The 27,138-nt window shown below is 40.0% G+C and overlaps 3 protein-coding genes and 1 long non-coding RNA gene across 9 annotated transcripts; 2 read left to right on the forward strand and 2 right to left on the reverse strand.

Moving 5' to 3' along the window:
• Positions 1 to 1,660: 1,660 nt before the first annotated feature.
• On the forward strand, positions 1,661 to 8,288 carry cd9r (CD9 molecule related). Of its 2 annotated transcripts, none has more exons than XM_088436020.1 (9): positions 1,661 to 1,789; positions 2,037 to 2,120; positions 3,163 to 3,268; positions 3,422 to 3,519; positions 4,796 to 4,870; positions 4,988 to 5,089; positions 5,720 to 5,815; positions 5,898 to 5,981; positions 6,363 to 8,288. In XM_088436020.1, the coding sequence occupies exons 2-9, from the start codon at positions 2,055 to 2,057 to the stop codon at positions 6,567 to 6,569; spliced, it is 834 nt and encodes a 277-aa protein (XP_088292146.1). In that variant the 5' UTR covers positions 1,661 to 1,789; positions 2,037 to 2,054; the 3' UTR covers positions 6,570 to 8,288. The 2 variants fall into 2 exon arrangements, with proteins under 2 accessions (XP_088292146.1, XP_088292147.1); XM_088436021.1 differs by having other exon boundaries at positions 1,668 to 1,789; positions 7,743 to 8,288.
• Positions 2,630 to 5,836, reverse strand: LOC148410812 (uncharacterized). The gene is made up of 3 exons (XR_015868075.1): positions 5,664 to 5,836; positions 4,364 to 4,450; positions 2,630 to 2,900 (listed from the first exon to the last, which is right to left on the reverse strand). It is a non-coding gene; the product is annotated as an uncharacterized LOC148410812 (long non-coding RNA).
• Positions 8,211 to 26,598, reverse strand: gsg1 (germ cell associated 1). 4 transcript variants are annotated; one of them, XR_015868074.1, is made up of 9 exons: positions 25,719 to 26,596; positions 25,011 to 25,310; positions 23,479 to 23,526; positions 23,227 to 23,391; positions 23,025 to 23,136; positions 21,853 to 22,109; positions 15,640 to 15,797; positions 14,895 to 14,926; positions 8,932 to 9,066 (listed from the first exon to the last, which is right to left on the reverse strand). XR_015868074.1 is itself a non-coding variant. In XM_088436019.1 (7 exons), exons 2-7 carry the CDS (start codon positions 25,306 to 25,308, stop codon positions 8,906 to 8,908), a joined length of 1,041 nt encoding a protein of 346 aa, XP_088292145.1. In that variant the 5' UTR covers positions 25,309 to 25,310; positions 25,719 to 26,598; the 3' UTR covers positions 8,211 to 8,905. The 4 variants fall into 4 exon arrangements, 3 of the variants coding, with proteins under 3 accessions (XP_088292145.1, XP_088292144.1, XP_088292143.1); XM_088436019.1 differs by lacking the exons at positions 14,895 to 14,926; positions 15,640 to 15,797 and having other exon boundaries at positions 8,211 to 9,066; positions 25,719 to 26,598; XM_088436018.1 differs by lacking the exons at positions 8,932 to 9,066; positions 14,895 to 14,926; positions 15,640 to 15,797 and having other exon boundaries at positions 20,317 to 22,109; positions 23,479 to 23,523; positions 25,719 to 26,594.
• emp1b (epithelial membrane protein 1b) lies at positions 16,418 to 21,071 on the forward strand. 2 transcript variants are annotated; one of them, XM_088436022.1, is made up of 5 exons: positions 16,418 to 16,497; positions 17,782 to 17,869; positions 19,340 to 19,448; positions 19,796 to 19,936; positions 20,017 to 21,071. In XM_088436022.1, exons 2-5 carry the CDS (start codon positions 17,792 to 17,794, stop codon positions 20,175 to 20,177), a joined length of 489 nt encoding a protein of 162 aa, XP_088292148.1. In that variant the 5' UTR covers positions 16,418 to 16,497; positions 17,782 to 17,791; the 3' UTR covers positions 20,178 to 21,071. The 2 variants fall into 2 exon arrangements, with proteins under 2 accessions (XP_088292148.1, XP_088292149.1); XM_088436023.1 differs by having other exon boundaries at positions 16,437 to 16,501.
• Positions 26,599 to 27,138: the final 540 nt, after the last annotated feature.

Consider the following 27,138-nt stretch of genomic DNA (forward strand, 5'->3'; position numbering starts at 1 on the left):
GGACATGCTTTGACCTTGACCTACTAAATATTTTACAAAGAGATGAGTTTAAGATTCACAAAATCTTAACAGTTTAACATACACGTTTGAAATATGAGCATGCGCACGTCCATCTGTTAATTGTTTCGCAGCTTCTTGCTCAACTTGGTGTTGTCTAAAAATGAGCTGAACAACAAAATTCACAACAGATGTTTGATCAATGGATAGGCCAAATGCATTCTTGGTTCTATTTAAATTGGCTTATTAACAGTCTTCTTCATCACATCGTGCACATTTTGAAACCATGAGACCAAGACGACACAAATGCAGACGCAAAGGCATTGCTTTCCTGACTCTGCTTTTGTTACTCCGTTTTTGACACTTTTGGATAAATGCGCACACCTCCGGGTCATATTGACCCAGAGACGTTATTGTTGTTCTTGAGAAATGAAAATAAGTCACTGCTATTCAGATCCATGGTCACGTGTAGTTAGCCTTCATTTGAGAATAGTTCCCACAACGGTCCAAGAGATTCACATCAGTGTCATGTGATGTGATATTAATTTTTCAAATTACTTCATGGCAGTAAACACCAGTAAAGCAATCCTGGAGCCATTTAGTCACGACATTGGACTCCAAGAGCAACTTTGGGAATTGAGGATGAATACGAAGACTAGAACCAGATGTTGTACACAGATTTCGAGACTGATCTAAGCGTATGTGTCACGTGAGGAGGAAAGTTTGGACTTGGGAGCAAACAAGTCACAGAAGTGGAGAAGTACATGAAGGATTCACATGATCTGGACCCCGAAGACTCGGACACAGCGATGGAATCGCCCTGGAGACTTTGTAAAGGACTGATGTTGAACTGTATTTAAGTCCTAAACTCTCTGTGACACATTGTCAGAATATCGAGTTGAGTCAACGTCTCAAGCTGTCACATCAAACTGCTTTCAAAGTCTGTAGTTTCCGAGCATGGTGTTCCAATGCAGTTCAGATAGTTTAGTTTCCGAGCTGATATTATGCTGGATTTTTGCGTATAACGACTGCTTCTGTATTTTGTCTGCTCCGAGGTCCTAACTCTTCTTCCCACGTGACACTATGTGTTTATTGAAAGAATCATCTCCTGAGTTGTTGGATTTGCCTGCCCTCTCTCAGGTGGAGGAACCGACTCCCGCCACTGTGAGAACGAGAAAGGTTCATCTTCTGCACACCATTACACCCCCACATTGACTTTTCTGTTTACAATCATCTTGGTCTGCCAGTGTGTTGCCCCCACAGTCCCAGATATGAGACTCCTAAAAACTGGTCAAAAGTGGTACCAGTTTTGTATTTTAGCGAGAAACTTGACGTCATAATTAGTATATTGCGGGCCACGTAAAATTATGTGGCGGGCCGGATCTGGCCCCCGGGCCTTGAGTTTGACACCTGCAATACATTTATCTGTAAACCACTTGCCTATGCATTTAAATTGACCTTAATATATATATATATATATATATATATATATATATATATATATATATATATATATATATATATATATATATATATATATATATATATATATATAATTTGGATTGCCATGTTAGCGCTTTGGTTCCCTTAAGTTTCGTTTCAGCTGTTGGATCCTCCCCCATTTCGCACCCTCTCCACATGCTCTATTGGTTTTCAAATGTGACGGTCACAGCAACTCAGCCAATCATATTGTCGAACCCACCCTAAAAGGCGGGGATAAATGGTACTTTGCTTTTACAGTTTACCGAATTTTGAGTTCAGTATTTGATCGTCCTCTGTCCTTCTCACACAGGTATGTGTCGGAAGCATGGAAATTATTAGCATTTATAGACGATTCGCGGTAAATATTAATGGTTTATCCAGTTAGGGCTTGTACGCTTACGAAAATGTTAGGAACCCTGCTTGCCAGGTTTTCGTACACCAAATTATTTGGAAAATAGAATTGACGAGATGCAAGCATGCGTATGTATATTCAATGTGTAAATTGTAAAAAAAAAAAAGATGCCCCTACATCGGCTTACTTTACATCACCCTAACAGACTCCCCACATCGTGATCATGGCTTTGGACGGATGTGGCCTCGTTTGCAAATATATCCTCTTCATCTTCAACCTGATTTTTGCGGTAAGTCTGCATTCCACTGTGAAAAACTGTGACTGTCTTCGAAACATGATCATCTCACAAGGGGTTGTTTCTCTAATATTACATCTAAAGCCAACTTCCGTTTGTACGCATTTGAAGAGTTATTTGATGAATTTGAATCAGTAATCGGTGTTTGTTCTTTAAGCTTTGTTAAAAGAAAGTTACAAATACTTGGGTGAACAATGGAGTGAGGTCTCGGTTAAGTTTCGTTTCCGTACTAAAGTTGTTGGCTCGTTTTCGTTTCCACATTAGACAGCACGAGAGCCAAGTTCGATTTTCCTGCTGTTGAGACACCCAACGGAAGTACAGATTCAACTCCTTCACTGAAATAACTTTTAACAAACTAAAGACCTTTAAATGTACATGTGTGCAAGACTTTGTTTAGAGACTTTGATAAAACACACACACACACATACACATTTGATCTTTTATTTCCTTTCTAATGAATAGAGTCCCACTTCATCTAAATTTAAATGACAGTATTTATTTTTTCTAAATGTAATTGTAGCTATGAAGATTATGGTACTCTTGTACCATTAAAATGTTTTAGATGTCAGTAGCAGTCAAAAGTTTAAAACCCCCTTTAAATTCAGTGTTAATTTTGTTCCACGTTGTAAGTTCAAAGATTCAAAGAGATTCATTGTCACATGTGAAATTCTTACTTTGTTCACCTCTCGAGGAGACCACATTCCAAATCGAACAAAAAATAAAGCGTCTGCGCAGGGAGAGCGAACGGAAGACAAGAGCCAAGGTGGGAGCCATCTTAAAAAAAAGAAAAAAATGATGGTCATCCAGAGTTTTAGACTATGAAGCAAGTTATCATTTTCTCAGCCAGATTTCTGATGTGGATGTTGCTTTATGAACTGGAATGACTTCACAGGTATTCATTTTCACAAAGGTTTTGTGATCCGATTATCCGGATCCGATCGGATCCGATTATTTTTGTTCCCTTTCAATTGACTTCTTTGGGTTAGGGTTACAGTATACGCCACATAAATAAATTTTTGCTGCTTTTGCTTTGCAGGTGCTGGGCTTTGCCTTGTTGGGCCTGGGCCTGTGGTTGAGGTTCAGTGACAGCACCAGAACTCTCTTTGAAATACAGGAGCTTCAATCTAGCACATTTGTGTCGGGTGAGTTTGGCCTTGGCCATTTAACATGAGACTTTTTTTTTTTCTTAGGAATGTGCATCTCTTTTTTTCTTCCAACGAGTGCATGCACCCCATGTCTTCATGTTCTCTTTGCTGAAACTTGTTCTTGTTTTTGTTTTGTTTTTTGCGATAAAGGTGTGATTATACTGATAGTGCTTGGCACAGTGATGTTATTGGTGGTCACAGTCGGAGACTACGGGGCCTGCAGCGAGAAGAAATGTGCTCTACAAGTGGTGAGACGCTTTCCTCTTTAGATTATTTAAATTTATTGGATACGTATTGTGCCTGGACTATTGTATTCATTTTTAACCAGTCCATTTTAACAACAGTTTAAAATAGTTTAGCCTGCTTCTCAGCGGGAATTAAACTTGCTAATTGGGCTGCACAATTAATCTAATTTTAATCGCGATGATGATGTTAGCTGCCACGATTAATTAAGATGATCCTCGGCGATATTAACAATTAAAAAGTCAAACACTTTTTTTGTATTAAAGGTCAAATCAAGCACTTTTCCATCCCACCACTAGGGGGCATTACTTCCCGACTGTCGATAGAGACCCATTTTGAAAAATCCGATAGGCAAAAAAATTGGAATAATTTGGGTTTGAAATGACCGAAAATGACCCGTGTGCCAAGTTTTTATCATACCTTTGGCTGAATTTGTTTTAATTCTTATTTACTTTATTTTAGTTTATTATTATTATTTGTAAGTATCAAGCCTTGGAGCCTTGTTTATACTGTATACTGCTTGTATAAAAAAAGGGTAATAAATTGACATTTTGATGAATAATCGGGATTTCAATATTGACCAAAATAATCATGATTATTATTTTGGCCATAATGCAGTCCTGCTTGCTAGTTGCCTAAAGGTTGTTAATACACTGAAAAAAAAATGTTACTTTGTCCACAAATTTGCTAAAGAGCAAATTGCATGTCAGTGAGGACGCACTTTGAAGTGCTGGCAAATACATTCAATTCTTATCTTGTTTTGAAGGTCATCTTCCCATAGGAGGTACAGCGAGACAAATGAACACGTTTGTGTGAGAAACTTGCGTCCTTGATTACGTTATCACTGACCTTGTTTCTCCCTCGACGGATCTTAAAAATGTGTTCAGGCGTCTAAATGTCCACCAATATTACAGAAGACTGAAAGCATGGACAAATCTGAAAGGGTTAGAGAATAGTTAAAAAAAATTGTATACTGAAGTATATATAGCTATATCAATTATCTCGCCCAGTCCTGAAAAATAATTTTCCTATTAAAGCAAAACATTTTTCCCCCTCAATGTCTTCTTTTAAATGTTGGTAAAAAAAAAAAAAAGAATATTTTTAGCACACTTCTTCCTGCAGGAAATATTTAGAAAATATCATACAAGAGTCACTATAAATCTTTACATTATATGAAACTACGTGACACTCAGAAGTTTGGAAACACCTTTAAATGGAAATGATGTCTTAAACCTATTATGAGGTGAAGAAATTCAGTCTAATTCCGACTTGCTTTTTCAGTTCTCTGTCCTCTTATTCATCCTGGCGCTTGCAGAGATCGTTGTTGGAGTGCTCGCTTACACCAGGAGGGAGGAGGTAAGGAGGAGGGGCAAACAGATTCTTAACTTGTTTTTTTTTCTTTCTTTTTTGGAGTAAATCGGCGGTGAATGCTGTATAACTTTATTGACCAAAAGTTTTCCTTGTTATTTAAAGGTTGGGATGAAGGTGACAGAGTTCTACAATAGTCTCTATACTTTGTTTACAGTCAGCGGAGATGCTGGCATGGGCGTCACACTCATGTTCATTCATGAGATGGTGAGAGATCTCTTCTCTTAAATACTACTTTTATGTCATTCTAGTTTATGTACTGTTACTCTTAGTAATTATATTTTTTTTTCGTAACCTGTTTCACTGACAGGGTACCTTAACAAGTACACGCAAAAAACTTTCACGCAGGGTAACATGAGTAACAGTTTAAACATGTGAATCTCTGTCATGTGATGTAGATTTTGTTTCATTTGGTATCGTTAGAGACCAGGTTGATCAGAAAATCTGCATACTATTGATGCCTATTGAAATCCTTCAGATTTTTTTAAATATTTTAATTTCTTAAACTCCCCAAATTCATGAAAAAAAACCATTGATAAGGACAGGGCATAAAAAATAAATGCTGGGAAAAAAAAAACTATTGTCAGATCTAGAACACCAGAGCACCAATATAAAAAAAATTTAACCTGAAGATAAAGTTAGAAAACGACGTTCTGATTTTTTTTTCTCCTAAATCACATTAATTATTGTGATTTAGAAAAAACAATGTAGACAGCCATTTTAATAATCCCCTGACAATTACAGCACCACTGCACCAGTGGCGCTGTATGAAAATGACTACCTTAAAAGCGTGGAATGGAGGTTGATGATTCGCTGTCCTTTTTCTGCATCGTGCAGCTTCATTGCTGCGGCGTGACGGGCCTCACGTTGTTGGAGATTGTCAAACAGACCTGCCCCAAGCCAAGAGGGTTCTTGGAGAACATCGCCATGCCTGTAAGATGCCCAGTATTTCGCTACCGTGATTTAGCGCAACTGCTTTATCCGGATGTGCTCAGTTTCTACTTTTTGCTTTCAGACATGCCCGGGCGTTATCACTGATTTCTTCAACAGTAACGCACCAATGGTGATGGGCTTGTTTATCGGAATAGCAGCTCTTTTGGTAAGCTAAAACTAAGCCAATTACATCTTGGATTGTCTGAAATTATCCTGGCTTTAAAGTAGGAAAAAGAACAATCAAGGTTAAAATGTGGTGGGAGGAAACTAATTCCAAAATGTATATTCAATAAATTGAAATTGGATTCGATCAAATAAAATTGATCAAATGTAAACATGATAACAAGGGGGTGTTTCTATTTCAATACTTTGTGATGAAAACCCCCAAAAAATGTTTGAAAAATTGAGAAATGTTTTAATAGAAGTAGTGATTGCTCATAGATATGTTCATTGTTCTAACTTAAACCGGTCTCTTTCTTTCCTCTTTTTTTCATCCATTTCACGCATTTTCTTGCCTTTGATCACTGCTTTTTATCTTCTTCCAAAGATAATTGCTCTAATATGCAGCAGGATTCTCAATCAGAAGCTCGACAAGTCCATCTTATCTTCACCTCAGTACATCGTCTTGGCTAACGCTTCTCCATCCCTGCCTAACGAATCCCAGCCTGAAGTTTTCTCCAGCTCAAACCCTTACCAACAACCCGTCATTTTCACTCCTCTCGCAGAAGCCAACATCACTGTGCCTCAGACTTAGTCTGTTTGACATGATGTTTTTTGTTTTTTAACTTCCATAGTTCAAAAGAAATATTACTTAAGGCTACACAAGGGAATATTAAAATTCGCTTTTTTTTCTTGTCTGTAGTTGACCATACTTCTAATAATGTAGATTTAAGCAAGAATCATAGGAAATCTTCATTAAAAATGCATGGATCTCTTCACTTTTGCACAATAAAACGTGGTTGTCAGATTAGGGCTGTCAGATTAACATATCAATTGTGATTAGTTAATTACAGTCATAGTTTTAATGTTTATTTTTTAATGGTGTTCTACTGTACTTAATCTCTAACATTGTTCTTATTGTAAGATGATCATGTTTTGAATATGTACAAAATTATCAATATTTCCAATTTTGAATGGCAGTAAATGAGCCTGACATGGGCTAAATTTGACACCTATAGGGTGGACCCCCCAACCTCCCGTTTGCACGCATTTAGAAGGGACGGCAGCGTGGAATATTGATAGTCATCATGTTCTGACAATCTAATAGATTGAATCTGAGCACTATTTTAGCCTTGTGTTTTTGTTTTTGTATGCTTTTCCTTTGATATCACACATCAAAAAGTTCGGTCCAAATTTCCCCCAGGGGTTAACTTAAAATAAAAACCTGGCAGCAACTTTCATCAAGGTAGAGTGATATTCATTCTTTGTCGGAAGGCGTTGCTTACCGCAGAAGCAGCTCGAGTTTAGCTTACCACATAAATGCAAAGCACCCAGCTGCGACTGCAGCCACAGCTAAAAATAGCAAGACACTAATCAACACCCCGCATTGAAGCACATCTGCGATACACGGGATGAATAATGTTTTATTTTAATGTTAATTTCGAATTATAAGACAATTGACAGATTTTTCTTCCATCACTTGACAGCACTAGGTCAAATACCGGACACACTATAAGCCTTGTGCTTTAACCCCACGTCTGTATTTTAAGCTCTTTCACATTTCCATTAATAAATTAATTTTCCCTTTTTTCCATGATCTGCCATCACTACGTTTTTCCTGGTCGGTGTCAAAATGTAAATGATATCAAGTGCTAAACTTTAGCGAACTTTTGACTTTAGTCTTAGCTGTCGTAAAGGGAGGGGGGGGGGGCATCCATGGCTTCATTCATCCTTGCTTTATTTGCCCTACTTTCTGTCTGCATGCCAGATCACTGCCCTGGTGTGCGCCATTATCCTCTTGAAACAGATCAAGAAGCACCTGATGGATGTGGCGGCCCACTACTCCGCTGTTTACTAGGAGAATTCCCATGTCATTCCTCACTCATCAAGGTCCCATTGCCATGTACGCCGGTAACTGGTACAATATTTTGATATGGAAGTGCTTGCTTTGAGTGATCGTTTATCATGTTGCAGGGGATTTACATTTCGGATTATGTAAACTGTAATACTACGTCACGGTTTGGTAGTGCTGCTTTGGTAGTCATTAGACAACTTGCTTTATTTTCTGTAATATGAGGTAGTTACATTCACAGTGTTGCATTTTTTTTAAAGGTGAATTTTGAAAAGGCAAAAAAAAAAAGATGGCTAGGAAAACTTACCTGTTTCATTTCATTCAGAGAAATGTTTTCTGTAAAAGACTTGCTGGTGTTCAGTGCCTTTCATTGGTGGGGTTTTTTTGTATTAGAAACTTGGTGTTGCACTATATTATTTTGACATTTAAAAACAAATAAAACGGACACTTATTTGTACGAAAGGACTGATTTTTGTGTCTTTATTTCAACGAGTTCAGATAATATTTCAAGAATACTTCCTTTACAGACTGGGTCATTTTGGAAATACGGTAAAGGCAGTTTAACATTAAGTTTGATTTTAAGATCCTAATCAAAGATTGATTTTTAAATTACCGTGCTGCCGCTGGCTTGTTAAAGTGGATCTTTGACGTCTATAGACGTTTTTCCATTTCACTTGTGCAAATGTTGCACAATTTCGAGTAGCATTCATATCACTTGTGCAATCTGACCTCAATTTGGTCATTTTTGTATTTGTTATGGAAAATAAGGGTTCAGCCTTCATTAGTATAACATGTTGACTGACCGCCTTTTATTGATTTTTTTTAACAAGGTACCTTCCAATTATCATACATGAGAACTCTCTCTGTAGCTAGAATGAGACGACCTTGACAGATAAGATTTAGTTCAAAGCTGGCTTTCATCTTGTAGGAGTTCCCTTCTTTGAGTGAATAAAAATCTTCTTGCTACACTAAATCATCAGCAGGGAGCAAAATGAAAGTTTTTTTTCGATACAGATGAAAAACGAATGTGCAAGACAACTTCAAATCGCAGAGTAAACCTGGAGGTAGTAGTTGAGAGTTCACCTCGGTCCAGCAAGACCTGTACGGCTCGTCTCTTCCTGACAGTTGGGGTCATGCCGCTGTCTCCACAATCCACCTCGGGCTGAAGTTTCTGCCAGATCTCCCAAGACACCCGGCCGCTGACCTGCCATCCTCACGTTAGCTTTTCCTTGAGAGTGGACTGACAAGGAACAGCAATCACATGACAGAACAATGCAGTTCTGTCAAGCTATGGCAGGTTGGGACATTCTAAAATGCAATCTCATGCAGTAAAAACTCTAAGGATGGATAAAGGAGGGATTCAAGCCTCAGTACCAAAATTTGGCTTGTTGGCAGGAAGGTCAAATGACACTAAAAAAACACCTAGTTAGCTTAAAGAAAGAAAAAACAGACATTACATTAATATGTTCTATGGCGGCCCTGAAATGTCAATCACAAAAACAAATAAAACAGAATAGACATTGCAAACAAAAAAAAAGAAAAGATGAAACAAATGAAAATTAAATAAACAAAAAGTGAAAACAAATTGCAAAGAAAGAAAAATATTGCATGACAGAACAGCCATCATGTGACCAGAACGCAGTGGTTTCAAAAGCTCCTATGGCTGGAAATGAACACAATACATATTTATTTACTTTTTGACAAAATGGTATTTTAAAAAAAACATGAGAAATATAATTTATATATGCTCGTTTGCCTTTTATGCCCAGATGTTACAAAGTACAGACCCAAGTACAAAAGGAAAAATGCTTTTTCTGTCGTCAGTTTTTAAAGTACTTACCAAATCTGACACAACAACAACAACTCTTCTCTACACACAAAACACTTCCCTTTTTTAGTAACTTTCACAGTGCTGCATGGAAAGTAAAAACATCACTGAACACGCTATCAAAACAGTGGTACCATAGTCTGCATAAACTTGTAAACTGCCAAAAATAAAGACAGCTACAATATTAGATAATTAGAAGAAATATAATCAAATAAAATATAATCATATAGCTGATGATAACAACCGAACAAAAATACAACTGTGTTCATTTTGGTTTTTAAAGTTCGTTTAGATTTTTTTTCAGATGCAATGCGCCCTTGCATCCACTAGAGGACGTCCTATTGCATTTTCTCTCTCCCGCTGCTCCTGTCTGTCTGTCTGTCTGTCTGTCTGTCTGTCTGTCTAAGGGATATTAAACTCCGACTAACCATGCAGTAGAAATTATAATTGTATTGTATTAGTATTGTAGTGAACGCCATTGCTTTCCATAACCTTACAATCAGACAGCCCAGGGGCGGAGCTACATGTTGGTCAAGGGTATGTTGGCCACCCCTACAACTCGGGGCAAATTTTGATATGTGAAATAAAATGGGTTGCAAATTAAGCCCAGAAAATTACTTCTTTTTACTGAGAATTGCTCACGTTTTATTGTGAGTGTAATGGTCGTTTTTCTGGACTTGAGCGAATTTAATTTCATGAATTACTGACTGAATGGCATGTCAAAGAATGACACATTCACATCTACTTGTGTTGCGTCACCCTCGCCACTCCATTGAAAAATATCCGGCTTTATATTATAAATTGGGAGTGAGAACTACGGTCATACTTGAGTTTAACTACATTTGAAAACTTCTCAAGTGCCAATCTAAAATGAGTTGAGTGTGTGTGTGTATGTGTGTGTGTGTTGCAGTAGATCAGTAGACGATGGGTGCGGCAGTTGGATGACTCACGTTTTAGAGTTGCCTAGCTACAGCCTGGAGTTGTTTTCTTTCGAATTGAAGTGAGAATACAGTGTGCATGTCTGCATTTCATTGAGAGAGAGAGGGAGAGAGAGAGGGAGTTTGTGGGCGCAGTCTAAACACAGGGGTGGCACTCAACAGGAAACAGGCGGAGCAGAAATGTTCCCAAAAAGGACTAAATTCACGTGAGGAAAAAACTGGAGTTGAATGTAGTTATGCCGACAGAAAAACACAGCAGTGGGGGTGAGGTATGGTGAATCAAGAATGAAAAACCGCTGGCTGGTAACCATGGAAACGGGTCAGCCTGGCCAAACGTGATTTTTTTTTTTTTTTAAACTGAATGTTAACTGTGAGTTGTTTGAAAGTCTCACATTTTCTCAAGTGGAGGCCATTAATGTAGCAAAAGCTCAACTTTGCACTACAATAGCCACTAAGTCTGTTGTTTTTAATGGATTCCCAAGTTTACTCGGTTCACTTCAGCCCAAAGGCAAGCGGCCAACAGGAGATGTGCTAATCATTACACTTGAGCCTAATTTGCTTTTCTTAATGTTTGGTGCTTTAATTCGATTTTCAATGAAGTTTTTTCCGCACTTTGTGTTCGCCTGAGCTGTTTGTAAGAGGAAATACTTTCAAAATCAATTGAAGAAGAGTGACTCAAAATGTAACTCAATTTTTTTTTCTGAAGCAGATATTGCGTTTTTCTTCTGATTTTCGGGAACTTCAAACATGTGTTTGATCTATCAACATTTTATGGTTATAAATCTAATTCACTTACACAAGCATGCAGATACATTGAAAACCAAGATAAAGCTTTAATTACTTCCTAAGGTTTAATTCTTAAGTATTCTATCAATCTCCCAAGTGAATTCTCTGAGATATTTTTGCAGGGAAAGCCTGCTTTTATGGGTGCGGCCATCTTGAAAATGGGAGTTGGCCCTGTCATTGTGTATATGAATCAGGAAATGTGCTCTGTGCAACAATGGACTGAGACGATAGGTTGTCCCTTTCTATAATGTCAAATAGGCACAGGTGGAAAAAAAAAAAAGAGATAAATTATTTTATGATCGGTAAATAATTGATCTAATTAATCTCTTTTTAACCGCTCTTAAATATTTTTTATTTAATCCTCACAACCGTTTTTTTTTTTTAGAGAGAAATTTTGTTATTGTGGCAAATCCAAAGCTTGATTTTATATCCAACAACAAAAAAAAGTCATTCATTTCCATAACAGATGCAGGAGGAATGGTGCAGCTTTCTTCTGGTAATCACTTAATAATTAAAGAATAACATTAAAATAATACAACGTCCATTCTGTTTGTTGCACGTTTCCTCAAACGCGGGGTAAGTTTAGTTTAGCAAAGATCTTTGTTATGTCATTGTTACTAGCTGTGGCTGCAGTCGCAGCTAGGTGCTTTGCATTTATGTGATAAGCTATAAATTGAGCTGCTTCTGTGCTAAGCAAGCTCCTTTTTACGAAGAATGCTTCTCACTCTAACTTGTTTTTTTAAGTCAAATTTACCATTTATCCAATATTTCAAGAATACTTAATTTACAGACTGAGTAAACCACCACCAGAGTTGTGGTCTAACAGGTAAATATCTCAAGTCTGGCTTATTTGGAACATTTCTCACCTAATATATTTCCACCACTTGAGCAATCCTCATTGTTGCTGAATTTCATTTTAATCTTCGCTCGCTGTTTATGTCATGAGCTGGGTGGTCAGAGACAACACCACTGTCTCCTGTTTGAGATGGAATGCAGCTAGCTGTTATGTCCTGTTAAATATTAAAGCCAAGCTGCTACTGACCAGCTAATTGATTGAATGCCCATGACCAAAAAGGGTTATAGAATCACTTCTGCCACTGAGTGAAATTTCAGAAGAGTTAAGCCCAGAATCTCTGACTGTGTGGCACATATGCTAGCCGCATTTAGCGCCGTGCCACTATGACTGAACTATCTAGCACCACATTTATAGAATACTGATTTCTAGATCTTACTAAGTACGCTCCCACCCAAAATAGCCAACATACTCGGAAACATTGTGTAAACATTACAACAAAAGCATGACCTCAAGTTTTCCAACAGTAGTAAGATTAATGAAACGGAGGGCAACAGTATAAACAAATAAGGCGTGGATACAGAGAAATAAAACCGATGACCGATTCTGTTAAACATACTATAGTATGGGGAAAACGATTTCGGTGTCACTCCCATGGTGAATGAGTAAGTGTTTGTCTTTGTTTGTATCTGGAGCCGATGTGTCACGAGCCAGATGTGTATCCCGTATGCGGGTTTACGATTGCGACAACGTGCATATGTGTCACTGGGGAGCGTGCCCGTGCAGCAGCAAATCACCATCAAAAACTGCTCGCCCACACCGGAAGGAAGGCCACAAGGACACCAAACTGAACCCTAGAGGTAAGCCCCAGCTCGCCCTAATTCCTAACCTCCGAAATATTTCAAACTACCGCATCTTATAATAGACACTTTACTGTTTGCTTTTAAAATGAGAGTGTGTATGCGTTTGGGCAGGGTGTGACGTGCAAGGCAGCAAAGGAATGAGCGGACCGAAGAAGGAACCACAGACGAGGAGTTTTACTATTGTGTAATGCCGCCGTCTGATTGGCTGCGGTCGGGCTCACTCGTCTGGCATGTGCGCGCTGTTTTACTTCCCACAGCCATGTTGAAAAGCTCCCTCCCTTCACAAACACCTTCATTAAGGAATTATCATCCAACAAACAGTTGTCACATGGCGTGCCACCGACCTCGGATATCAAACAAATTAGACTTGAGACGATTCCGTCGAAGGGATGAAGATTTCGCATTAGCGATTAAAAGGCCGTAGTTTTCCGAAGCGAGGCTCTCTGGCTCTAATAAGGGTGCATTTGATTGTTCAAAAGCTTCTGGAATTCTTATCGTGACAGGGCATGTAACTCATTCTGGGGAAATATAAAAACGTCAGAGCCGCATAGCTCAGTTCTGCGCATTGAATAGCAGATCGTGCCCCACATTCATTGCTCATAAGACCCCGCAGTAAATTCCAAACAGGAACTTAATAGAACAAGGCATGCTTGGGAGCACTCGAGTTTACGGATTCACCATTTTTACATGTGCACGCGCGCACACACGCTGTTCAAACTATGCTTTATGATTCTGGTTTTTCCAGTACTCATTGGCGTTGCAGTATGACAAAGAGCTGTTTGTTGAGCAAGCTACCCCATTGGTCTTTTCAATAGCTACACAGGCATGTGATTAGTTGACTTGTGCTTGTTGGCCAAGTCTACGCCCCCCCCCCAGACAAAAAGGCATCAGTAGCCGAACACGTCTTGCATCATCCGATTGCCCTAATAAATCAGCACTTCCACCACTTCTATTCCTTGAATAGACGTCAGGGAGTGTTCTATCGCATTGCGTGAACGGTACAGTGGTTGGTTTACCTCACCTAAAGGTGGGGTCAACACGCCCAGGACGCATTTCGGGTTTGACCGCATTCTCTATCCTGTCTCCGTCTTTCTTCTGCTCCACACGACGTTCACTTGCGTCTTACGCGGCATTTCTAATCACAGATTTATCATCGTGCCGTTTACTTCATCTTATGGTTGTGATGCGAGCGTGGCCCAACTGGAGCTCTTTGTGTTGATAAAGCAGTTGAAATTCCAAAGAGACGGCGATCTATTATTGTATAACGAGAAGTCGAAAAAATGAATAAGTGCTTTTACAAGTCGACAATATGTGAAGGAAATGACTGTTTGCTTTCATTCACCCGATCGTAAGCTTTGGTGACTGATAATGTCGCAACAATACAGTAAGCAAATCCCTTTATCGGGCACGGAACCATATTTGATAACTGAAAAATTTCAAACATCTCAAACATTTGAGCAATCACATCACATATTAAAAACATGCTTCAAAATCTAACTTCAAAATAAAAAAACACACCAAATAATACACGCAATGGCAGGAGTGCGCTTTATTTTGGTCGGCCGTTGCAGCGTCTAGCTTTACTCCTTCCTGTGACTCAGTTTTTACTTTTTCGGATCGGTACTTGAACTCAACTCTTGAGTAGTCACTAATACTAATGCCAAGTGCCACACCCCTTGACAAAAAGAAAAAAGAAACCTTATTTGTTCCAAAATAGCACACAAAAAAAGCATAAATAGACAAAGTTGAATAAAAGTGAAAAAAAAAAACACTATATTGTGATCCTTCAGCACGACATCACACAAAACATAGAACATGCCGAACATTATATGCATACTCTACAAACATGCTGTTGCTCACCTCGTTGCAGATCATCATGTCATCCCCAATATCTGTGAATAATCCAAATGTCATTCATTTTCAGTTATGGGTGTCTTTCCTTAAAATAAAAATATAAACACAATTTTAATCTCAACCTCATGAGATATCTCGTCTGGTGGGATTATCGTTTGGTCCCATCCCTACAACCAGGAGAGCTGCTGACGTTAATCTCGGCTGCCGTCTTGAGTACCCGTATTTTGAATGTTATCGGCCCGATACGGATACGTGTGTATATCGATACTTGTCGATCCCTAATTCTAAGTGTTTCAAAAGGGCACAAACAGGTCCTACTCAATGTGTAGCTGATTATATCTGACTAAAATAACGTCTCTAAGCAGTGCTATCATATTGTTTACCAAATGCATTTCGATGGGTTGATAAAAATCAGTTTTTCTGATATCATGCTTTCCTACTTCACGTTTGGCGTTTTTAACATTCATAGCGCAGTAAATACTTCAATAACGCATGCGATTTAGCCTTTGAAATGGACGACATTTAAAAACGTGTAATGATGTGCTTGCCGTATATTAAGCAACATGATATGAGGCGGCGGACGCTAAATTTTCCCTTTTACTAAAAGAATGTGCTGCCGCTACACGTGGTTGAGGGGCAGATGACTTTGCCTCACTGGAAACATTAAAACCATACACCACAAGCTATAAACGAGCAATGTGGAATAATAATTAATTAATAGTGTGAGACAGCCTCCTCCAGTTCTCATTACCTTTACTTGGATATCTTTGCTCCAGCAGTCTCTTCCCCACCCTTCTTCTTTTTTTTTCCTCTCCTTCTTTCTCACTCAAGCTGCGACATGCACTCATTTGCCCCCACCTCTTTCTCGATTGCAACCAACAACATTCTTTCTTCCTCAAACTTCTTCCTCTGAAACAAAAGCAGGAAAAGAAGGGTGTTGATCGGGGAGAAATCCCGTTGGAACCTTAGGTTTCTCCGCGCTTGTGTTTGTATCTACAGCAATTATAAAAACACCCACCGGGCACAACAGTAGGACCGCTGCGCAATTCAATCTGCGGTCATTTTATTGACCTATGACCTTCCGGATTAATTTGGGGAAAAAATGAAGGCACGCCCTTTCAAGTTCGACATAGTAAGCCATTTAAGATGCAAACTTGGAGAACTTCTGTAGGTGTAATGACCGATACTTTTGTCCATATAGTATGTGATTATGATTTGGCCAGGCTGTCACCATGGTAACCAGCGTACATTCACCAATGTCCACTGTTAGGGAGTTCCCCAAACAAACCTCAGTGAGTCATCTACTGCCCTCCCAGAACAAAATCACCACCATCAGCTGAGTGACAAAGTCAGGAGACACCAAAGGAGGAAAGTATGTTGTATAAGAGTTTGTGCGAGTGTGTGTGGACACAAAGAGGAGGGGCTGGGCCGGCAGGGGGGAGGCGTGGGGGTTCGAGGTGGACGAGTAGAAACTTGGGGTGGGTTGGGGAGAGGGGTGTGGACTTGAAAAAGAAGGTGGGGCAAAAGTAGGCGGACGGGTAGTCTCTCATGTTTGTACTTTGCCAGGCTGAGTCTGAAATTAGTGTTCGAGACAGACAGCCATCAAACAGTAAGTTGACGATTCCTAATTTGCTAATTCTGTATCACAATGAATACGTTTGATAAACGGTTGCTCATGGCGATGAGTAGTGCGGATGTGTGCACCCAGTGGTTCGTTATCAGTTGAAATAATGTCTATTTAGGGATATTTTGTCAATTTGCTGTATTTCTGTAGAAAAGCCAGGAACATGCAATGTGTTTTATGTTTTTGCTGAAAGTGTAAGTGTGTGTGTGTGTGTGTGTGTGTTTTTCCGTATCCAATATCCAACTTCCCGGCATTGCTAGTTTTATTTATATCCTTTTCCAGTAATTCATTAAAATATAAACCCCGTGACAGAAAAAGAGCTGAAGAGCGCGTCTGTATTTGTACTCCAAGCCGCCTCAGGCAGAGATTATACAAGGCAAATATTTGGGAACTCAATCTTTCACTTCACCGTAGCAGTTCGAGGCAGATAAAAGGTGGGAAAACATTCATGTAGATGCGTAGGGCGTGAACACGTGTTTCGGCGTCCGCATTAGCGCTCCTGGCTGCGGGCGTGCGTGCGTGCGTGAGACGAGGGACTCGGCCCAACCCTTGACCACTCCTTTTAAAACTGTGGAGACAGGCAGCACATTCCAGATGCGACTCTTCCATACTTCACACCCAGTCTAGCCGCTTCAAAAAAATACAAGCATTTTTTTGTCATCTAAAAAGAATAACATATAAATATTTCGTCAAAGTGCTCACGCAGGGAGTGGCCGATTGTACATTGACGATATCATAATGCGCTTCGAATGAGCTTGAACTGTTCCAGTGTGGTTTTGCGCTTTGGGAGCGTGCAGAAATTCAAACTAGAGGAGGGATAAGTTTAGGCCCTGTCACGCGGGGGAATATTCTTTACAGTTATTTTAAGGAGTGGCAGGTTTCTTGCAGGCGTCAGCAGGCAAGTCCAAACTCATCTTCCCGCCACGAGCTTCCCTCCTTCACACACTCAAAGTTTCCTTACGCGTAATCAAGATTGAGTCGGTTGTAGTCGGCCCTCGCAAATAAAAGGCAGCGCTCGTGCTTTGGAAATAACTCAAAGTAATTAGAAGTTAGAAAAACCAAAGGGATGAGTGCGAGCCAGGGCTCGGCCTCGCTCGGCTCGTGTGTGTTTATGAAGATGGGCGTGTGTTACTGGCTCATCTTCAAGCAGTCATATTTGACTTTTAATGACTTCTTGTTTGGTTAGAATTCAAATAACGCTGCCGTATGACATTAAAAAAAAGCAGCGAAACAACTTTTCAGCAGCTTCTCTGTCCTTTTCTCACGCAGCACCGCCATCATGCTGATTCTCCTCGCCGCCATCTTTGCCCTGCACATTATTGGCATTATTCTACTCCTGGTGGCTACCATCGATAATGTAAGTATTTGAGATCAGGCGTACCTGTTTGCCCACACACCCGCACGCAAAGCTTCCTCATAGCCGCAAGGCTTAAAGGCACGCAAAACCGCAAAAGCACTTGAAAATGACTGAGATGCATTTCTGCAGTGGTATGTTTCGGTGACAGCGAAAAAGCGCCTTGACGAGCGATTGATTGGCAACTGCAGCACATTGTCTTATTCTTTGTGGGGGCTCGGGGGGGTAGAGCTGACATCACGATGAGAGATGGGCGAAGCACGTGGCCGCCTGCCTGTTATTGCTTCTAAATTGCAGGTGACACTTGCGGGAGACGTGCCTGCACATACTTGTCACTCAGGCACAAATATGTGACATGGCTGCCGATGTAGTAGCGAGCGCAGCATACCTCAGCGAGACGTGCGGAATGCCGCACCGACCGACACATTCCGCGCTTTGATTTTTCGGCGCAAACTTGTCGGAACACGAGGAGTACAGTAGACGCTTCCTCGCGCAGTTTTCTATACCGAAGACTTCACGTGGTACCTCAACTTACTTATGAGTATTTCAAATTGTAAATAATCATTTGGATAGCTTTATGTTGTTTGAGTTGCAGGAAGGGGCAGGGTTAACTTTAATTTTTAGCTTGAAATTTTGGTTAGAGTCTTCAAAAAGTGTCTCTCAAATGAAATGAGAAGACTGGAGCCAGTATGCCATTGCACTTCTCAGTGCTTCAGATGGGCCAGTACGCAGCTGTACGGCATAACAGCACTTCACAATTTTAGCCTGTAAGGGTAGCAGGCTTGCTGGTGCCTATTCCAGATGAATTTGGGTAGTAGGCTGGGGACACCCTGAACTGGTTGCCAGCCAATTGCAGGGCACACAGAGATGAACAACCATTCAAACACCCAATCACACCTAAGGACAATATAGTATGTCCGTATTTATCACATATATTTATTAATGAAGTGACAACATGCTGATGTTACCCACTGCCTGATTTACCTGGCAACAGTCGAATATTTTTTACCCACTAGTATTGCGGCAAAAAGCAGCTATGACAACTGAAATGGACACCACAGATATAAAATTATATCACCGGCTACTGTGGGCCAAATTCATGCCCAGACACTCACGCAGAGTAACCGGCCAAGTTCCTGATATCAGTCACAAGGCTAAAATGGCACACATGCACACCGCAGATGTTTTGTGACACGATGGGAGTGCTAGGTTTTCTTTCTTTCTTTCTTAGCAGTTAAAAAAAAAACATGTTTGGTCCGAACAGAATGCCTATTTGGGTCACTATGCTCCAACGTTGTAGGTCGCTTTGTATGGAACGACGCGATTTTTTTGAAGGTTGTTTTATCAAAGTGAATTGACACCATTTTATTTCATGTCAATGTAGAATATTGATTTGATAACAAATAAACTGAGTTTCAAGGGACAGTGCTTGTACTTTTATAGTAAACAAATTGTCTTTATATTGTTCCTCAGGCTTGGTGGGTGGCCGACAACCTCTCCACTGATGTGTGGGCCCGGTGGATATTTATGAATGGAGCGTGGAACTACACTGATCTTCCAACAGGGTCCCACTACCCACAGGGTAAGGCACACACAAATTCACATCAGTCAGAGGAAGAACCTGTTTGTATGCACACATGCTGCTCCCTAATTCTTGCAGGATCAGCATGTGAATGCAAATCAGCTTGCAAGTTTATTGAAAGCGAGCAGAAGCATCAAATGATTCAGCCTTGTTTGAATTCAATTTTTCAAATTAACCTAACTTCAAACTGGGTCAAACATCTGCGATGTGTTTTTAGTTTCGCGGATATTTTCGATATTCAAGTTAAGCGCTAAACATATTTATTCCCGTGTCATATATATTCATTGCGGCCATGCTGACTACGTCGCGCATTTTCATGGTGTCGCTCTTTACGACTCCCATTGCAGACTACCTCCAGGCAGTGCAAGCCACATCCGTGCTTGCCTGTATATTCTCCATCTTGGGAATCTTCGTGTTTGTAGCTCAGCTCTTCACTTTGGACAAAGGACAGAGGTTCACCATCTCTGGCATTTTCCAAGCCCTCGCCTGTAAGTTGGAGGCCGTTGGCCCTTTGTCTTGCAAGAGCATTCTTTGGACAACAGCTGAACGGCTCCCTCCTTCCTTTCAGGTCTCTGCATCATGATTGCGGCCTCCATCTACACCGACCGCTTTCATATCGACGAGAGCTTCGGCAATTACGGCCACAGCTATATCTTGGCATGGATCTCCTTTGCGCTCACATTTATCTCCGCCATCACTTACTTTGTGCTACGCAAGAAGACTGCATGAGAATAATACTAGGCATGACATCATCCAACCATAAATGTTGGATCTATTCTTTTAGCAAAAAAAAAAAAAACAACAAAAAACTGAGCAATAGGAGATTGCAACATTCCGCAATGGCAGTCAAGTATAGGCACAACCAATGTAAGTCGCATTGAAATTTTATTTCCAAACAATTTGGCCTGAATATGCATGTGATGCTAAATGAAAGAAAGATCCCTCAATATTTTCAGCAACTAAAAAGGTTTAACAAGAAAAATCTGTGATTTTTTTTTTTCGTGTATGTACTTTTAAAAATTAGATATACGTAGATTAAAAAGAATGGGGAGTACTGTATTATTTTTCAAGTTTTTCTTTTCCCAATATTGTATTTTATTTGTTTATCAACTTCAATTTATGTGTTTTTTTATGGTCTTGCTTTAAGATGTGTTACCAAAGTTAATTCTGGTGCTTTCCTGACACAATGGCATCCGTCATAAATGACAATAGATTTAAGGATTATTCAATGAGAGAACTACGCAATGCCGATATGTTTGATGTCTCGAGGTTGTGCTTTTTTTGGAATTATTTAATATCGGAGTGTAACGGTCATATTTTTTAGAGATATAAACCTATCAATTATAATTGATTTCTTCGATTTTGTGCTTTTAAGACACTATAAAATGTTAACGTTTTGATGTGGTAACAACGATTAAACCAATTTTCTTTAAATGTACACCTTCACTGCCTCCCGAATGTCATTGTTGACTTGGGAATCGACACACAAATCTGTCATTACGTAGAAAATGTAAATATGTTTCCTGTTATGCTTTGTATATCTAACGCTGTTCTGTTTTGTTGTTTCTCATCACGGATGACGATGACAATTATTTTTACTATAATAAAAAGAGATTTCCAACCGATTGTTGTAACGTGAAGATTTTGTTTTAATAGGCAATAGAGTATTATTGTGTATGTGTGTGTGTGTTTTCACACACTTTTTCTGTGGCACATTATTAGGCTCATCGAGTGAGGAATAAAAAAAAATTCAATAGCAAGTGGTGGGTGCAAGGAATGGCATGACATCACATTTGTTCCTAACATGGCATAGTACATTAAAATTAACCAGGGGGAAAATAGACACAAAAATAGGAACACCAGATATTTCCTTTACAATTTAGCCCTCTGAACCCCATCAAATTCTCATTTTTTTATCTTCATTGAAAGATTTTTTTTCGTTCACCATAAAAACCTTGCTGATAACCAATTCATGCTGTGATCTATCAATGCCCGGCGTCAGCTGGGATAGACTCCAGCAGGGTAAGCTGTTTAAAAAATGAATGGATTCTTAATTTACCAACCCACACTTCATTAGGAATAGGTTGAGGTTGGATCTTTTTTGCACTACATTTAACTGCAGCAAAGTTTGGTCTTTCCCTGAGCTTTGTAACTGTTTTCGCACCTGATCAAATGAAATGCACCTTAAGAGTTTAGAGAGGGCTGTAATATTCCTGATTTGTGTAAAGTGGATTCACGTTCTCCCCGTGACAGTTCAGAAGTCCGGGGATAACAACGGCCGATCTGGGTGAGTGAGATGGGGAAGGGAGTGACAAGCGGTGCGAAGGGGATGCAGATGTAAGGTGGGAGGATGGAGGAGGGAAGGATACCGAGTGGGGTAGAGGAATAGAGTGGGAAGGCTTACCGGGACGTGGCGACTTGGGTGATGGCTTATCGTAGTAAGGGGACAAATGGGAGATCTGCGAGTGGGATTGGTGGTAGGCATGGGGGATGCCAGAATTTGGAGGAGCAAAATAAGGTGCCGGAGGTAGAAGCCCCACAAAGTTGAAGGGGTTGAGGCTGTTGTTTAGTCGGGCTCCCACCATCAGAACCTTCTTTGTGTAGTTGTTCAGGGTGGAGACGCCGGCCGACATGCAGACAGTGAAGGCAAACCAGGCCACGCTGAAAGAGAAACATACAGGGAACATATTAACTGTGTGAAACGGTTAATGGGCATAAGGGTAAGATCTTACTTTTACCTATGCTCGAAATATGAATGTGATACAAATCAAAGTGGCCTGTGTTTCGGTTTGACAAAACCGTACAATTCATCTCTGATCTTAATTTCGGATTGCCCATTAAAAAAGTTTGACTGACTTATCTGATGCTTTTGTTGACTTTAGTGCAGCTCCATCTAGTGGATGCATGACGCAATCCCAGCCACTACGGTAGCTTCTATTCTATGCGCCTGATAATATGGTGCGCCCTATATTTGAAAACAATTTAAAAAATAGGCCATTCATTGAAGGTGCACCTTATATTGCATTACTTTATAGTGCGGAAAATACAGTAATGCACTTGTATTGTACATTTTTTTAAGGTGAATAAAAACCACTATAACTATAATAATAAAGGAGTAACAACATCATTTATTTTAATTAAACAGAACGCACAAAAAAAAAACAGTTTGTCAAACAAAATTCTATTTTGCTGCTCCTTCAGGAATGCCTGTCATGGCCACCAGGATTCGCACACCATAAACATGTTAATGCCATTCTCCATTGTCTGTTAGCATTGAATTCAGCAGACTTTTAATAAGGCAAGAGAATACATTTTTAGAAATACATCACTTTTTTTTTGGTGTGACAGCTAACCTAATGTGGGAGTGGCATGAAATACCCTGGAGCCTATTTTTTTTAACAATAGCTTACTATTTGCCAAAGTTCTGCTATCAAAACTGAGTTGAGATAACTTGTACATGAAGTTCGAGACCAAAAAAAAATCTGATAAACACAACCCCCTTCAAAAATCAGTTAGGACGGTATGAGGACATATGTTAGGACATATGTGTGTGTGCAGCATGTGTAATGGACTCACTAAAATGCCCAAGAATAGCCATAACTGTGAGGCTTAAAGTCTTCTGGCCCCAATGACACGGTGGTCTGAAACACCTGCATGAACATCATGTGACCCACCATTCCAAGCAGACCTGGAAAAACAGAATACAAAAAAAATGAAAAAATAGTCAAGACTATCACCGACATCGAAACATCAAATCACGCATAAACCAATTGTGCACCTCCCAAGACTGTAAAGACGGCAGCAAACGCATTGAGTAGTTGGCCCCATCGCTGAGTGGAGGGGAACCAGGCCCTGATGCACAATTGCACAGATAGCAGGATGCAGCTGATGAACAGCAGAGCCACGTACATAAGCTCCAAGGAGAGCGATAGCCACATCATGGCTGACAGAAACGGAACAGGAGGAGAGAATAAGGCATCGTCAAGAACCTACAAGGTAATCAACGGAAGAGACGCTTTGAAAAAGTCACCTTTTTCAGATCCTGGAGTCAAAGTGTAGAATCCCCGACACTTCTCTTCTGGAACAGAAATTCGGAAAAAATATATAGTACAGAGGGAAACTGTGAGGTCATACAATTCTGATGATACTTGTGTTTGTGTATCCTGACCTTTCGCTCTGCGGATTTCTGATCCGTGATTGAGCCATATTGCTGAAGACTAAATCTCCACAAGCAAAACACACACTTAAGATAATCCCCTTTAGGATTACACTCACACACAGACATTGACCCACACAAATTGCACCTAACCGAAACCAGGAGCTCAGTCCCTATTATCACCTTGGATTTACACACCCTCTGTGACCCAATTTGTTGTCTTCACTTCCTGTTTGTGTGAATCCTCATCTCACTTTGGGAATAACGCACCTACATCAATAGCGGTGGAAAACTCATGAGGAAGGAGCACTTGATTAAATTCCAGCTCCATCCGCTCAATTTAACGCTAATAGGAGGAAAATAGTGCCCTGCGATTGGCCGGCAAGCAGTTCAAGGTGTCCCCCGCCTACTGCCCGAGGACTGCTGGGATCGGTACTAGAACGCCAGTGACCCTAATGTGGCTAAGCAGCTATAGAAAATTGATGGATTCATAGGAGGAAAATATTAATACAGATTCAAATATAATACCTTGTAGGCATATAGAGATACACATGGGGGTGCAGGTGCTCAAATAAAAAAAATATAAGGCACCCATCATGACTAAAATAGTAATAGGTAAATATAACTGAATTAATACATTTTTGATAACACAATCAAAACAGTGAATAAACACATATAAATGTCTACATATCCCACTCAAATGGCAAAGCCCCCACCTCCCAAATATTGATGAATGAAGCAGGGGCTTAAAGGGGAAGTCAAGCCAAAAAATCTTTACAAAAATAAATTCTATGCCGCACTACTAGTCTTAACACGGAATATTTATCTACATTGAGTTTTTGGAGTAAGAATTAAATGAGCAAAATCCATTTGTTTGTAGCCATTTCAGGGGCAGCCCATTTTGCCGCTTCCGGTCAACTGAAAATGACATCCCAGCTGCTTAGGTAAGCACAAATCATGGCTCAGCTTGCCAATGTCACATTACCAAACACAGGAAATGGGTGAGACCCTGAAATGGTCAAAAACAAGTGCATTTTTGTATATTCCACAAACAAAAAACTGACTGCAATGCCATGTTTGGACTGGTGGAGGTGCATAGTACGCTATACTGTTTTTTGTCTTCCCATCTGATAATTCCCCTGTCTATCTTCGCTCGTGCCTGCACTTTATACTCTAAACTACAATTATAAGATGAAATACTATATATTGTTAAATGAAGATCTCTGACAGTCAATCCAAACATTATGTCTGTAATTGCAGAATTATGAACAGCTCTGGCAATTAGTCATGAAATTATGGAACATTTATGAGCTGTTATTTTCCCCACTTTGTTATCATTTCATCAACATCTCACAGCGTCGCTTCACAGTTTGAATAGTGTGCTACTGTATGTTTTGAAAACTCACCCCATGCATCTGTGTAGATGTTTTCCTCGCAAGTGAAAAACAGGCCGGTGTGAAACACTGGGAAGACGAAGCGGTCGTCGCCCGTCTCCCAAGAGAACTGGATGCTGGACGAGTTGGACACGCCGGGAACTGGGATACATTTGCTGTGCTTGGTGGGTGAACACAGGGGCTTGGGTACTTTTTGTTTACCCACACACCAGTAGGAGGAAGTGAGCGCCATGGCAGCCAGGCAGAGAGACACAACAGTCTGAATGAAGGACAGCGTGGGGGAGCGCATTTGCTGAAAGAACGCCATCATGCCTGGGTGAAGACACATGGGTCAAAGGATGTGGATTTTTTTTTTTGCTATTTATTATTATAAATGTGAATTTGAAGGGGTTTCCAAACTTTTGATTCCTTACTGTCCATAGAGCCAGCTAAACTCCTCAATAAAAATGCTGAATTTGGGTAAATTTATGTGGCTTTAATTTTACTTATTACTCTATAACTGTTGACTTGATGATTCATTACAGAAATCAGGCTTTTGCACAGTTGAAAATCTTACACAAAGGGTACCCCATAAGAAAAATTGCAAACTTCTGGCGATTGGTAGTCGATCAGTAGCAAAACAGAAGAGAAATCGCCTAGTTGTGCACTAGGCTGCATGTAACGTTAACATGTGAATAAACAAAATACGTTTAATTAAAAAAAAAGGGAAAATGTACTCACCTCCCACAGTGCCTCTTGGGTTTACTTTGTCATCCCTGTTCCACTTCTCGTCTGCTCAGCCTCTTCATCACATAGCGAGGAGTGCCAAATGAGGAAGTCGGAAGCCTGACACAACTGTGTGCATAACCCCCCCAACTCTTTTAATCCATATTAATCCAAAACAGACAACTCTTTTCCATCTGTTTTCATTTTGGCACCGTAACACATTTCCAACTATTCCATTCATCTTCCCTCCGTCCCCGCTGCTGCCGCTTCCTGTCCCATGTGGTCTCCTTCCCCTGTTTTGATCTGAACATCAGCATGACCTTGACATGATGAAAAAGTGGCAAATATAGAGTATTACATGAACATTGCTTTTCACTGTCATCATTTCCCCTGATTACTACTGCTTTTGGATCTGAGGTGGTGACACCAAGGGGAATCCCCAAGGACAACCCATTTGACAACTGCGCTCATTCCACCCAAAAGATTTATGTTGTTTTCATCTGAGAACGGGACATAAGTCACATTGAGAACCCATTTATTACACCCATAACTACATAGAGCGGTAGCTTGCATTTTTTTCTCTCCTCGTAGATGATATGAGCATTGCATTTTCCTACCCCCAGTTTCTAAATATTGTATTTTAAAATGCCAGCTGGACTTCACAAGCCATTTGTTCCTTGTGTAACCCGAGACCAATGTACACTTCATGTCCCTTAGTAAAAAATGGTACGTTTGGGGAATCTATATGCTTCTGTAACGCAAACAAAAAAGCAATACGTGCATTTTTTTTTTTCCTAGCTACCCATTACCCAAATAGGTCCTTGACGCAACTTCAGAGTTGTGGAACCATCAGTTGAAAAAAAATAATTGCCTTAAAAAATACCCTAAAATAAAAGCCCTAATTAAATATTTGTAATCAGTTTAGTAAATAGCGCGTAGTAATCCACCCAGGGGAGCTCAAGCTGTGAATAAATGAGGAATATGTGGAACGGGGCAAATGGATGGATGGATGAAATTGGATTTTTTTTGCAATGGTAGCAGAATGTTGGATGGGTGCTTTACATAGATGTGTTTGCAAAAATTTGTTCGCAGAATTAGTAGAAAGTTGTGCATTTTTTTCACAACCTGTGGATGTAAAGTCTATGTGCTAAAACCAGATTAAAATCACCTTAATCACACGTTTGATCTCACCAAAGAGTCTCTTGGAAAAAAATCCTCAACCTAACTTTTTAAAATCTAGATATATTTGTAGTATTGTGGCAGATCAAGACTGATACACAACATAAAAGTTATTTCAGTCATTTCTATATTTTAACCGATGCAATTATACCCAAGATTTTATTTTTGATCCATGTGGCCCTGCCCTACCGACAGGTCAAGTAAACCTGAAAGGGGAAAATAAGTGGAAACTGCTTTTTTTTTAAGGGGTGGTATA

Source organism: Hippichthys cyanospilos, chromosome 16 (genome assembly GCF_059441005.1).
Source record: "Hippichthys cyanospilos isolate Australia breed blue-spotted pipefish chromosome 16, RoL_Hcya_1.0, whole genome shotgun sequence".
NCBI classification, from domain to species: Eukaryota; Metazoa; Chordata; class Actinopteri; order Syngnathiformes; family Syngnathidae; genus Hippichthys; species Hippichthys cyanospilos.